Raw genomic sequence first — 14,371 nt, 5'->3', positions numbered from 1 at the left:
CAAAGGAAGTGCATAAAGTACTAGTTCAGGCAAGATGCAAGAGGATAAATGGTAAAAAGGGCTGCCAGGGCAACCCGCATCACTAGGCTACTGTATCCCATAATAAATAAAATTGTGTATATATGTATATGTATATATATATATATATATATCTCCTATATAATAGCCCAGATCTGTGCCTGTGTGTATAACGCTGGGCGTGGCTAGGAGCTCTCATTGGGTTAGCAGCAGGTCTGTCTCAACCAGCTCACAGCTGATTAGCCAAGAAATGTCCTCCCACACAGGTTATATCCAATGGGAGGCTCTGCCCTTTGGCTGCTGTGTGTTCCCAGAGCAGGATTAACAATGGGGCTGATGGAGCTGCAGCTCCAGGTCCACACCCCAAAATAGGCCCACTGCATCTGCAGCAACATACCCTCCAACAATTTACACATAAACATCGCTACAAATTTGAAAAGGCTATTCCTATACTTTCAATGGAAGTTTGGAGAGCCAAAAATCGGTACAGACCATAAAAAAAAAAAGGTCCTGTACCTGCCAAAAAGGTCCAGCTGGAGGGTATGCCACTGCATCTGCAGCAAGTCTCTGTAGAAATCCTTTTACTGCAGCGTCCTATGTCCTGCTGCCAGTCCGCCTGCACCCTCCGGCATCAACAATCCCCACTGACACTGACACAGCACTCTCATCTTTTACACTGATTCAGCGAGTCAGTCAGTTCTGACAGCCAGTCACTATTATTAACGCCGGTCTCCCAATGTGCCGCATTACAGGGAGGTAGATCTGCTAAATAAACTACAGCTCTCAGCAACCCTTAGCGCCGAAGCATTCCGGTACTAAGGGCTGGTGGGAGCTGTAGTTTGAGTGCATCTTCCCTGTAATTTGGCGCGTTGAGACACCGGCGCTATTAATAGTGACTGGTTGCTGTGCGAGTAGCCGGGAGAGCCACTGCAAAAGGGAGGACAGCAGCTTAGCTGCTTCCAGGAGAAGCAAGATAAGCTATACCCGCCCCTCCCCCACTCGCAGTACCTCCAGGCCCCATCCACTGCACCCCTCCTCCACCCACGGTGGCTCCAAACCCCCACCCACGGCACCACCGCACCTGCAACTGCTCCACCCTAACCCGCGGTGGCTCCGGATCCCCTCCCTCACTTGCGGCACCAACCCCTCACCCGCGGCACCCCAGCAAACCGCCCCTCCACCACCAGCGTCTCCCCTGTACTACTCCCCCATCCGCAGCACCTACTAGGTGATTCATCAGGCCCTGTGTACGCTGTTGCAAGGACCCCATAACCATCGCACGCCCTTTGTCCGTGCAATATTTAACCACTCACACAATTATGATTGGAGGCAATACTCCATATAATAAAAATATTGTACACCAGAAGAATCTGCAAGGGTTAAGGGGGCATAGTGTGAAGAGCGCCCGTAGGGCGCGATGAATCGCCTAGTATGTATATGTATATATATATGTGTGTATGTCTGTCTCTCTCTCTCTCTCTCTCTCTCTCTCTCTCTCGTGGCCCATGAGAATGTCTAAAGGACATTGAAGAGACACGTTCTGTAGCCTTGTGGGGTGGTCCTAGTGGCATTTAACAGGGTTATGTGAGAGGTTGAATGGCGAAGAAAGAATACATACAATTTATTATTTCCCTGCAGTTTGAATTATATTTAACAAGTCATGGTGCACATGAAAAGGGATGGGATTATTTTTAATTTAAAGAAAGACAGAGCATGGCGCCCCATTCAAACAGCCTAGTTGGAAAACTGGAGTTACAGGGAGATATGCATATATTGAAACACTGTGCATTTTAACACTTTTTTTAAGAATAAATGTTATGGAATAGCAGATTAATATCATGCAAATAAGTTAGGATATGTTGTGTTTTTATTTTTTCAGGTTTGTAGCCTATTTTTTATCTGTGGTTTTCCTGTTTGTATGTTCAGAAGAGCTCTAAGTGTTCTGTTGCGCACGACTGCAGTCATGGTAAACGCCAAAATTACAATAACCCTTTTTAGCAAGTCCCAGAAATATATTTTGGCCAAACACCTTTTTATATTGCTTTGTAATCTTTTTAATATTCGAAAAGGCTTTGTTCCTCCTGAAGTGTAGATGACCTATTAGTGTTTCCGCTGTGTGCAGTATCCTTCTGTATACTTGCTTGTGAAGGCAGATGGAGCAGTGTCTGTTCAGGAACTGACTGTAAAATCAGTAGGTGGAGGAACTGTGTTGGAAAAAGGCACACATGTGAATGAATAAGCAGCATTCACCCCATATATCTGTTTCTTTTGTGCTTTCCCTTTCCAGATAGATGATGAAGAGAAGAGGATCTGAAAGGGTTTCTGGTGAGACCTCTGCCAGACCCAAGGCACTATGCAGCGGTATCTCGGGAAGCACTGCGAAGAGAGCAGGACCATTCATTCTGGGTACGTTGAATTACTCTAGCTTAATATCCTGTGCTGTCGCTTATTCCAGTTTTAATAAGATTCAGACCAGTGACATGAATGCCTGTAAAACTGCTAAGGTTGTGCCACAATCATTCTCACTTGCAAGTGCAGTCAGAAGCTTGTATTTATGGATCCTCACAATTATTACAGCAACTGCTTCACTGCATTACTGTCATTTTGTAAACTAAGCAGCTATATGACAAAAAGAAATCATCCCAGATAATTTTTGGTCCCAGACAGTTGCAACAGTCTTTTGATGATGTTATCTGTGCACCATAATTCTAATTAATGTAAGTCGCTTTAAAATTCCTAAGTGTTTAAAATAATTTCTCTAACGTCCTAGTGGATGCTGGGAACTCCGTAAGGACCATGGGGAATAGCGGCTCCGCAGGAGACTGGGCACAACTAAAGAAAGCTTTAGGTCACCTGGTGTGCACTGGTTCCTCCCACTATGACCCTCCTCCAAGCCTCAGTTAGATTTTTGTGCCTGGCCGAGCTGGAGGCACACTAGGGGCTCTCCTGAGCTTCTAGAAAGAAAGTATATGTTAGGTTTTTTATTTTACAGTGAGACCTGCTGGCAACAGGCTCACTGCACCGAGGGACTAAGGGGAGAAGAAGCGAACCTACCTGCTTGCAGCTAGCTTGGGCTTCTTAGGCTACTGGACACCATTAGCTCCAGAGGGACCGACCGCATGGAACTGGCCTTGGTGTTCGGTCCCAGAGCCGCGCCGCCGTCCCCCTCACAGAGCCAGAAGCAAGAAGAGGTCCGGAAAATCGGCGGCAGAAGACATCAGTCTTCACCAAGGTAGCGCACAGCACTGCAGCTGTGCGCCATTGCTCCTCATACACACTTCACACTCCGGTCACTGAGGGTGCAGGGCGCTGTGGGGGGGCGCCCTGAGCAGCAATAAAAACACCTTGGCTGGCAAATATATCACAATATATAGCCCCAGAGGCTATATATGTGATAAATACCCCTGCCAGAATCCATAAAAAAGCGAGAGAAAAGTCTGCGAAAAAGGGGCGGAGCTATCTCCCTCAGCACACTGGCGCCATTTCTCCCTCACAGCTCCGCTTGAAGGAAGCTCCCTGGCTCTCCCCTGCAGTCTGCACTACAGAAAAGGGTAAAAAAGAGAGGGGGGGCACTAAATTTAGGCGCAGTATATATAACAGCAGCTATAGGGGACATAATTCAGTTAGTCCCTGCATTATATAGCGCTCTGGTGTGTGCTGGCATACTCTCACTCTGTCTCCCCAAAGGGCTTTTGTGGGTCCTGTCCTCTGTTAGAGCATTCCCTGTGTGTGTGCGGTGTGTCGGTACGGCTGTGTCGACACGTTTGATGAGGAAAATTATGTGGAGGCGGAGCAGATGCCTATAGAAGGGATGTCACCCACTGCGGGGCAGACACCTGAGTGGATGGTTTTATGGAAGGAATTACGTGCAAGTGTCGACTCCTTACACAAAAAATTTGACGACATGCCAAATGCGGGACAGCCGGCTTCTCAGCTCGTGCCTGCCCAGGCGTCTCAAAGGCCATCAGGGGCTCTAAAACGCTCCCTACCTCAGATGGCAGACGCAGATGTCGACACGGATACTGATACCAGTGTCGACGACGATGAGTCTAATCTAATGCCCACTAAGGCCATTCGTTGCATGATTGAGGCAATGAAAGAGGTGTTACACATTTCTGATTTAAACCCAGGTACCACTAAAAAGGGTGAAGAGAGATGCAGATGCACACTCTTAGCACTAAGAACACTGATAATAAAAATAATTTAAATAAACCCTCACAATTAACATGGAGTATAATTGAAGTTCTTAGCACACATTTGCGCAAATATGCGGGCCCATGTACCGCGGCCAGGTGACTTCATCACATGGGTCCCTAACATCCCTAATATTATCACATTCTATACATTTATACAGGACTTACCTCTAAATAGGGCCTTATCAATGTGTGATCTGAAATGCAGGAACCCAGCTAATTAAAACACCTGAGGGTGAATGGGAGGAGTGCCAATCCAGAGGAAGGAAGCCTTGCCTTCCAGTGTACAATATATACACAAATATAGTGGAAAAAAGGGGGGAACCTGGATTGCACCACTAAAAAGGGTATTATGTTTGGGGAGAAAAAACTACCCGTAGTTTTTCCCCCATCGGAAGAATTAAATGAAGTGTGTGAAGAAGCGTGGGCTTTCCCCGATAAAAGATTGGTAATCTCTAAAAAGTTACTAATGGCGTTCCCTTTCCCGCCAGAGGATAGGGCACGTTGGGAAACACCTCCTAGGGTGGATAAAGCGCTCACACGTCTGTCTAAAAAGGTGGCACTACCGTCTCCGGATACGGCCGCCCTCAAGGAGCCTGCAGATAGAAAGCAGGAGGCGATCCTGAAGTCTGTATATACACACTCAGGCATTATACTTAGACCAGCTATTGCGTCAGCATGGATGTGCAGTGCTGCTGCTGCGTGGTCAGATTCCCTGTCAGAAAATATTGACACCCTAGACAGGGACACTATTCTGCTAACCATAGAACATATAAAAAACTCAGTCTTATACATGAGATGCACAGAGGGAGATCTGCCGGCTGGCATCTAAAATAAGTGTATCGTCCATTTCTGCTAGGAGAGGCTTATGGACTCGGCAGTGGACAGGGGATGCAGATTCTAAAAGGCACATGGAAGTTTTGCCTTATAAGGGTGAGGAGTTATTCGGGGATGGTCTCTCGGACCTAGTTTCCACAGCAACAGCTGGGAAGTCAGCATTTTTACCCCATGTTCCCTCACAGCCTAAGAAGGCGCCGTTTTATCAGGTGCAGTCCTTTCGGACCCAGAAAAACAGGCGGGGAAAAGGCGGGTCCTTTCTGTCCAGATGCAGAGGTAGGGGAAAAGGCTGCAACAAACAGCAGGTTCCCAGGAGCAAAAGTCCTCCCCCGCTTCTTCCAAGTCCGCCGCATGACGGTGGGGCTCCACAGGCGGAGCCAGGTACGGTGGGGGGCCGCCTCAAAAATTTCAGCGATCAGTGGGCTCGCTCACAGGTGGATCCCTGGATCCTTCAAATAGTATCTCAGGGGTACAAACTGGAATTCGAGGCGTCTCCACCCCACCGGTTCCTAAAATCTGCCTTGCCGATTACTCCCGCAGACAGGGAGGCTGTGATAGCGGCAATTCACAAGCTGTATTCCCAGCAGGTGATAATCAAGGTGCCCCTACTTCAACAAGGACGGGGTTACTATTCCACACTGTTTGTGGTACCGAAACCGGACGGTTCGGTGAGACCCATTTTAAATTTGAAATACTTGAACACATACATAAAAAAATTCAAGTTCAAGATGGAATCGCTCAGGGCGGTTATTGCAAGCCTGGACGAGGGGGATTATATGGTATCCCTGGACATCAAGGATGCTTACCTGCATGTCCCCATTTACCATCCTCACCAGGAGTACCTCAGATTTGTGGTACAGGATTGCCATTACCAATTCCAGACGCTGCCGTTTGGACTGTCCACGGCACCGAGGGTGTTTACCAAGGTAATGGCGGAAATGATGATACTCCTTCGAAAAAAGGGAGTTTTAATTATCCCGTACTTGGACGATCTCCTAATAAAGGCGAGGTCCAAGGAGCAGTTGTTGGTAGGTGTAGCACTATCTCAGGAGGTGCTACACCAGCACGGTTGGATTCTGAATATTCCAAAATCACAGCTGGTTCCGACGACACGTCTACTGTTCCTGGGTATGATTCTGGACACAGTCCAGAAAAAAAGTGTTTCTCCCGGAGGAGAAAGCCGAGGAGTTGTCATCTCTCTAGTCAGAGACCTCCTGAAACCAAAACAGGTGTCGGTGCATCACTGCACGCGAGTCCTGGGAAAGATGGTGGCTTCTTACAAAGCAATTCCATTCGGCAGGTTCCATGCCAGAATCTTTCAGTGGGACCTGTTGGACCAATGGTCCGGATCGCATCTTCAGATGCATCGCCTAATAACCCTGTCTCCAAGGACCAGGGTGTCTCTGCTGTGGTGGCTGCAGAGTGCTCATCTTCTAGAGGGCAGCAGATTCGGCATACAAGACTGGGACCTGGTGACCACGGATGCCAGCCTTCGAGGCTGGGGGGCAGTCACACAGGGAAGAAACTTCCAAGGACTACGGACAAGTCAGGAGACTTCCCTACACATAAATATTCTGGAACTAAGGGCCATTTACAATGCCCTAAGTCAGGCAAAACCCCTGCTTCTTCACCAGCCGGTACTGATCCAGTCAGACAACATCACGGCAGTCGCCCATGTAAACCGACAGGGCGGCACAAGAAGCAGGATGGCGATGGCAGAAGCCACAAGGATTCTCCGATGGGCAGAAAATCACGTTCTAGCACTGTCAGCAGTGTTCATTCCGGGAGTGGACAACTGGGAAGCAGACTTTCTCAGCAGGCACGACCTCCACCCGGGAGAGTGGGGACTTCATCCAGAAGTCTTCACACTGACTGTAAATCATTGGGAACGGCCACAGGTGGACATGATGGCGTCCCGCCTAAACAAAAAAACTAGAGAAATATTGCGCCAGGTCAAGGGACCCTCAGGCGATAGCTGTGGACGCTCTAGTGACACCGTGGGTGTACCAGTCAGTTTATGTGTTCCCTCCTCTGCCTCTCATACCAAAGGTACTGAGAATAATAAGAAAACGAGGAGTAAGAACAATACTCGTGGTTCCGGATTGGCCAAGACGAGCGTGGTACCCGGAACTTCAAGAGATGATCTCAGAGGACCCATGGCCTCTGCCGCTCAGACAGGACCTGCTGCAGCAGGGGCCCTGTCTGTTCCAAGACTTACCGCGGCTGCGTTTGACGGCATGGCGGTTGAACGCCGGATCCTAAAGGAAAAGGGCATTCCGGAGGAAGTCATTCCTACGCTGATTAAAGCCAGGAAAGATGTAACTGCAAAACATTATCACCGCATATGGCGGAAATATGTTGCTTGGTGTGAGGCCAGAAAGGCCCCAACAGTGGAATTTCAACTGGGTCGATTTCTGCACTTCCTACAGGCAGGAGTGACTATGGGCCTGAAATTAGGCTCCATTAAGGTACAGATCTCGGCTCTGTCGATTTTCTTCCAGAAAGAACTAGCTTCACTACCTGAAGTTCAGACATTTGTAAAAGGAGTGCTGCATATTCAGCCCCCTTTTGTGCCCCCAGTGGCACCTTGGGATCTCAACGTGGTGTTGAGTTTCCTAAAATCACATTGGTTTGAGCCACTAAAAACCGTGGATCTAAAATATCTCACGTGGAAAGTGGTCATGTTATTGGCCTTGGCTTCGGCCAGGAGTGTATCAGAATTGGCGGCTTTGTCCTATAAAAGCCCTTATCTGATTTTCCATATGGATAGGGCAGAATTGAGGACTCGTCCCCAGTTTCTCCCTAAGGTGGTATCAGCTTTTCACTTGAACCAACCTATTGTAGTGCCTGCGGCTACTAGGGACTTGGAGGATTCCAAGTTTCTGGACGTAGTCAGGACCCTGAAAATTTATGTTTCCAGGACGGCTGGAGTCAGGAAAACTGACTCGCTGTTTATCCTGTATGCACCCAACAAGATGGGTGCTCCTGCTTCTAAGCAGACTATTGCTCGCTGGATTTGTAGCACAATTCAGCTGGCGCTTTCTACGGCTGGACTGCCGCATCCTAAATCAGTAAAAGCCCATTCCACAAGGAAGGTGGGCTTATCTTGGGCGGCTGCCTGAGGGGTCTCTGCTTTACAACTTTGCCGAGCTGCTACTTGGTCAGGGGCAAACACGTTTGCAAAATTCTACAAATTTGATACCCTGGCTGAGGAGGACCTTGAGTTCTCTCATTCGGTGCTGCAGAGTCATCCGCACTCTCCCGCCCGTTTGGGAGCTTTGGTATAATCCCCATGGTCCTTACGGAGTTCCCAGCATCCACTAGGACGTTAGAGAAAATAAGATTTTACTCACCGGTAAATCTATTTCTCGTAGTCCGTAGTGGATGCTGGGCGCCCATCCCAAGTGCGGATTGTCTGCAATACTTGTACATAGTTATTGTTAACAAAAGGGTTATTGTTGAGCCATCTGTTGAGAGGCTCAGTGTTTTTCATACTGTTAACTGGGTATAGTATCACGAGTTATACGGTGTGATTGGTGTGGCTGGTATGAGTCTTACCCGGGATTTAAAATCCTTCCTTATTGTGTCAGCTCTTCCGGGCACAGTATCCTAACTGAGGCTTGGAGGAGGGTCATAGTGGGAGGAGCCAGTGCACACCAGGTGACCTAAAGCTTTCTTTAGTTGTGCCCAGTCTCCTGCGGAGCCGCTATTCCCCATGGTCCTTACGGAGTTCCCAGCATCCACTACGGACTACGAGAAATAGATTTACCGGTGAGTAAAATCTTATTTTCAACAAAGCTTTGTTTCTGGGTGAACGTAGGTCTCTTAGGGAGAAATTCAACTGTTTTGGGCGCCGGGATAATTAATGGATAACCGACTGAGTAGTTCAAAAGTGTGTGTACCTATTAATTATCGTTTTTATCTCACCCAGAAGCATAACTTTAGCTGCCTATAGTTACATATTAAGAAGTGGGGTAATAAGTACAGTTAACATTACAGTACTGTGAGTACCAGGTGTACTATATAATTGCAGTGTCCAGATTTCTAGTGCTACATTTTTGTTTGACACGTTAATCAGTAACTTTATATTTAATTTGATTTTGTTTTTAATTTGTTTGCTGTTCTCCAAAGCCTGCACTGCACCAGTAGTCCCACATTAGCTCGGAGAGGCCGTTTACCAGTAATGGTTAGATGCAACAGGTACAGCCACTATGGTGGGAGATGACATTAATGCATCCAGTACTGCTCCAGTTGTGCTGTAGTCACACAGTGGAGCTATGAACATATTAATATATAAGAGAGTCCTAGAGGTAGATTTACTAATATTACATAAAATGAATGTGTTTCATAGGAAAAAATATTCTCACAATATAACTGTCCTTTGCAGATATTGGCCCTCATTCCGAGTTGTTCGCTCGCAAGCTGCTTTTAGCAGCTTTGCACACGCTAAGCCACCGCCTACTGGGAGTGAATCTTGGCTTATCAAAATTGCGAACGAAAGATTCTCAAAATTGCGAATAGACACTTCTTAGCAGTTTCTGAGTAGCTCCAGACTTACTCGGCAACTGCGATCAGTTCAGTGCTTGTCGTTCCTGGTATGACGTCACAAACACACCCAGCGTTCGTCCAGACACTCCTCCGTTTCTTCAGCCACTCCCGCGTTTTTCCCAGAAACGGTAGCGTTTTTTCGCACACACCCATAAAACGGCCAGTTTCCGCCCTGAAACACCCACTTCCTGTCAATCACACTCCAATCACCAGAACGAAGAAAAAACCTTGTAATGCCGTGAGTAAAATACCTAACTGCATAGCAAATTTACTTGGCGCAGTCGCAGTGCGGACATTGCGCATGCACATTAGCGACTAATCGCTCCGTTGCGAAAGAAAAATAACGAGCGAACAACTCGGAATGACGCCCTTTGTTAATGTATTTTGTATGAATGGGAACTGAATTATTTGAAAGCGCTATTTACCACACTTGGTGGCCAAACGCATCACGCAGTCTCACTGCATGTTAAACATTTCCGGATCCAATGTTGCCGTTCTTTCCCTCTAGGTCCACGCTTAGGAAACTCTCCTGTGCCCAGTATTGTGCAGTGTCTAGCACGGAAGGATGGCACAGATGACTTTTACCAGCTGAAGGTGAGCTTTTATGTCACTCTTGGTGTACTGTCCTCTCTCATAACTTGAAATAAGTGCTGAAAACAATCACAAAGTATGTATTTGGTTCGTTTGATATCCTAAATAACATACACTTCTTTCTGTGGTGCAGTCTAGCTTACTACATTTTATGTGCACCTTTTGTATTTTTATATAGTAGTGTAATCCTTAACCAAAGCTTCCATCTTTAGAAATATCTTAAGATATTGCAGGTGACTACACCTCTTCCAACCAATCTCGGGACCATTAATACAGTGACTCAAATACTTGGACCCAGCCTTTTGTCAGACCCCTGGTTCTAAGCTATTTTCATACTGGAGGATGTGAGAATAACCGTGTTCTGATAGATCTGCTTAGCAGAGTGATAAAAGGTTCTCTCTGCTCTATCAGATACTGAGCTTGGAGGAAAGACCAAACAAAATTGGGGAGACACAAGAGGAAAGACAAGGCAAAATGCTGCTGCACACTGAATATTCTTTGTTATCCCTCCTGCACAATCAAGATGGAGTGGTCCATCATCACGGTCTTTTTCAGGTAAAGCAAAGCACTACCCCTTATGACATATCATTTTTCTTGTTTGCATATTGGTATTAACACATTACTTGTGCGTGTCAAAACCTGAGCATATATGTGACCTTTTTTAATAACAAAATGTATTTCTTTTTCTTTGATTTTATTTATTAATTTTTTTCTGCTTTCAGATAAATTTGTCGTTGTTTTTTTTTTTAAATCTATAAAAATCCAAAACACTAAACACCAATACCTAATTTATCTCCTGTATATTTATTAACAGCTTCTTATATAGAGCAGCATATTCCGTTGCGCTTTACAATTAGAACAACAGTAATAGAACAAAACTGAGTAAAAACACAGACCTAGAAGTAGGAAGGCCCTGATCGCAAGCACACACACCTCCATATATTACATGTGTAACACATGTCACAATAGTACGAACAGCACACATATGGCAAGCAGTTAGCACAGTATACGCACATATGATCTCTGTCCAATTCATATACACATAGGTGAATAGACCGCAGTAATGACACACCTGTCACCACCTGATTCTCCCTCTACTCTGCCCCCCCCCACGGTGGAAGATCAGCTAATCAGTGTATAACTGCTCATATAGCACAGAAGATGGGACCCCACATTATCAGCAACAGGTGTCATAGTGCCCTATATCGCTGCCCCTACACAGAATCCTGCTCGCACAAGAATAGCATGGGAAGGCACTCCCTTTTCATTCTCTCGGATATAACTGAGGCAGGTGACTCCAGGAGCCGACTGGTGCTGCCTGCAGGTGGCCAGGTAATGGTGGCACTCATCCTGCAGTCTGGCCTTCACTCTGTACAGGGTCACCACTTGTTCCTCCAGCTCATCTGTCTGCATCTCCAGCAGTTCCTGCTGGGTCTCGAAGATCTTGTGCAGCTACTAGAGATATTCCACTGCCCATTATGGGTGTGGATTTGGTGCCGTTGCGGCCACTTCTGATTGGCTGCCTGTGCGCGAGCTCCATTTGGATCAAGGCAAGTGCCAGATTCTAAATGGTTGTGGCACTGTCTCTCTCGCATGTCTGCTTATTGAAAACAGCTGGTGGCCTGGCATCAAATCCACACCACCCGGGCCCCCCTGAGCAGCCCTAGCCGAACCTTCTCTTCTGACATTTGCCAGAACTACCATGTATCCAGTCTGACCCTAGGTTCAGTGCGAAATTTCCTTTGTAGCAATGCTTTAATTCCTTTTTTGAAAGCTGTAACTTCTTGAAATAGTGTGGTGCTGAATTTACTGATGAATAGACTTGTTTGCACTTCTGCAGAGGTTGTGGAATTGTACATCCACTTTTATAGTACATGTATTGCAAAAAAGAAATAAAAACTTGCACGTAAAGTAAATGGAGATACCCTAATTGTGAGGGAATCTTTCTCGACTAAGTGGAATCGCCCTGAAGCCTGACAAAACAACAAGCACTGTGTAACTATTTACCCTCTGAAATTTTGTGATATTAAAGGTTGGAGAAGCCCTTTTAAAGTATACTAGTTACCAGCCCGTAAAGTCGACAACACTTGAATTGCTCTGTCGGCGCGCAAAACACTTGAATTCTCCCCATAGAGATGAGGAGCGGCATTAGCCTTTGATAATGTAGGGTGACGCAGTATTTTTAATTTTAGGGGCTTTCTCTTTTTCCAGCTGCCTCTCAAAATCAAGAGACATGTATATGGAGAAAAATTAAGTCCTGTAAGAAGAAGCCCTGTTTAATAGTTGCCATTTCTAATCTTCTGCGCTATAAATATTATTGATGAAATATATCCTATTTGCACACAAGTGTTGACATTCCCTCTGCTTGTATTGAGGATGACAGCATTTTCCATAATGCTTTGATATAGCAATAATGTATACATAAAAAATAAAGAGGTGGTACATAGAAGCTGAAGTGCAATCACAAGTAGTCACAGCAGTCTCTCTGTTGGCCAGATTACCTTGTGAATTGGTAGCTGTGACTTAAGATAGGGTGTAGTATGGTATGCCGGCGGCCAGCATACCGGCGCCGGAATCCCGACCGCTGGCATACTGACAGCTGGGCGAGCGCAAATGGGCCCCTTGCGGCTCGCTGTACTCGCTACGCTGTGGGCACGGTGGCGCGCTACGTGCGCCACGCTATCTATTCTCCCTCCAGGGGGGGTCGGGTACCCCCAAGAGGGAGAAATGGTGTCGGGATGCCGGGTGTCGGGATTCGGGTGCCGGGATCCCAACAGCCGGCAAGCTGAAGACCACCCTTAAGATCTGCCTGATTGTACTAAGTTACTGTATGTTTTATTCTTCCTACACATCTCTTTAGGACAGGACATGTGAAATTGCAGAAGATATGGATGCCAACAAGCTAGTGAGGAAGATGCGGAAGCGAATATGCCTGGTGCTAGACTGTCTCTGTGCCCACGATTTCAGTGACAAGACGGCTGACTTAATTAATTTACAGCATTATGTTATCAAGGAGAAACGGCTGGGAGAAAGAGAAACTGTGGTCATCTTCTATGATGTTGTCAGGGTAGTGGAAGCCCTACACAAGGTATACCTTTCATCCATTTTGCTCCTGGTCCTTTGATGACAAATACGATCTTTCTTGTATACGCAAGCATAAAGTCTTTGGCATGTGTGATGTTAGCAACAAGCTAATTACACAATTTGTAAGCAATGTTGTTTTGACAGTCATCTCTACAGCAACTTGCACTACTATGTATTTTTACTGCCGATAACTGGTGTGATGGGGTCTCCTCTCTCTGCAGAAGAACATTGTACACAGAGACCTGAAACTGGGTAACATGGTGCTGAACAAAAGGTAAGAGATTAACCAATGACATCAAGGGAGTTGGATGTGTCTAGTAATTTTTTATGTGTTTTTTTCTGCAGCAGGGTACGCTGGTATTCCACAGGGAATAACATTGGGGTGTAGAGTTGGAACTTGATCCGAGGCACCAACAGGCTAAAGCTTTCTGTTCCCAAGATGCACTGCACCGCCTCCTCTATAGCCCCGCCTCCGGGCACTGGAGCTCAGTTTGTAAGTTGGTGCCTGCAGTGCAGGCAGCTAACAGGTGGGGCTGCTCTAGGCAGCCCTGAAAAGACTTCAAGGGCTGCAGCACTTTCTGTGTCTTTATGACATACTGTGCTGCGGCTCCATCACCTCCCTCAGTGGCGCTGCATACTCCTGCGGCCTGGTTTCCGGGTACTTGCAGCGGAGACACACCGGGTCTTCAGGCACACCACCGCTGTCATTCTCCAGAATCACGTGGCTGCACTAAAAGGGGGGAGGTGAGGCAAATCGTGATCCGGTCGCGGTCCCAGGAGATGGACCGCGCCACTGGCGTGGACACTGTGTCGCACAGGGACCCCACACTTGCAAAAGGCTCCCCAGAAGTCCAGCAGAGGGGATAAGGCGCTGACCTGTAGCCCCTCCCCCAGCTCTGGGCGCCAGCTACTGCTGGTGTTCCCTCCCTGGAGCTTCCTCTCTCTCTCTCCCCCCCCCCCCCCCCCCCTCCCCCCCCCTCCCCCCCCTCTCCCCCCTCTCTCCCCCCCCCTCCCCCCCTCTCTCCCCCCCTCCCCTCTCCCCCTCCCCCCCTCTCTCCCCCCCCTCTCCCCCCCCCTCTCTCTCTCCCCCCCTCTCTCTC

General features: G+C 47.3%; 1 protein-coding gene across 2 annotated transcripts in view; it reads left to right on the top strand.

Moving 5' to 3' along the window:
* STK40 (serine/threonine kinase 40) overlaps window positions 1–14,371 on the top strand; it is a 102,344-nt gene that overhangs the window by 34,868 nt on the left and 53,105 nt on the right. For both annotated transcript variants that reach the window (XM_063954380.1, XM_063954378.1), the window contains exons 2-6: window positions 2,306–2,424; window positions 10,105–10,190; window positions 10,599–10,742; window positions 13,048–13,275; window positions 13,493–13,545. In XM_063954380.1, coding sequence (XP_063810450.1) covers window positions 2,310–2,424; window positions 10,105–10,190; window positions 10,599–10,742; window positions 13,048–13,275; window positions 13,493–13,545 — 626 coding nt within the window. In that variant the 5' untranslated portion in view covers window positions 2,306–2,309. The remainder of the gene's footprint in view (window positions 1–2,305; window positions 2,425–10,104; window positions 10,191–10,598; window positions 10,743–13,047; window positions 13,276–13,492; window positions 13,546–14,371) is intronic.

Source organism: Pseudophryne corroboree, chromosome 2 (genome assembly GCF_028390025.1).
Source record: "Pseudophryne corroboree isolate aPseCor3 chromosome 2, aPseCor3.hap2, whole genome shotgun sequence".
NCBI lineage: Eukaryota > Metazoa > Chordata > Amphibia > Anura > Myobatrachidae > Pseudophryne > Pseudophryne corroboree.
Note: the sequence above shows the minus strand (reverse complement) of the source record. Positions and strands in the feature narration are given on the sequence as shown.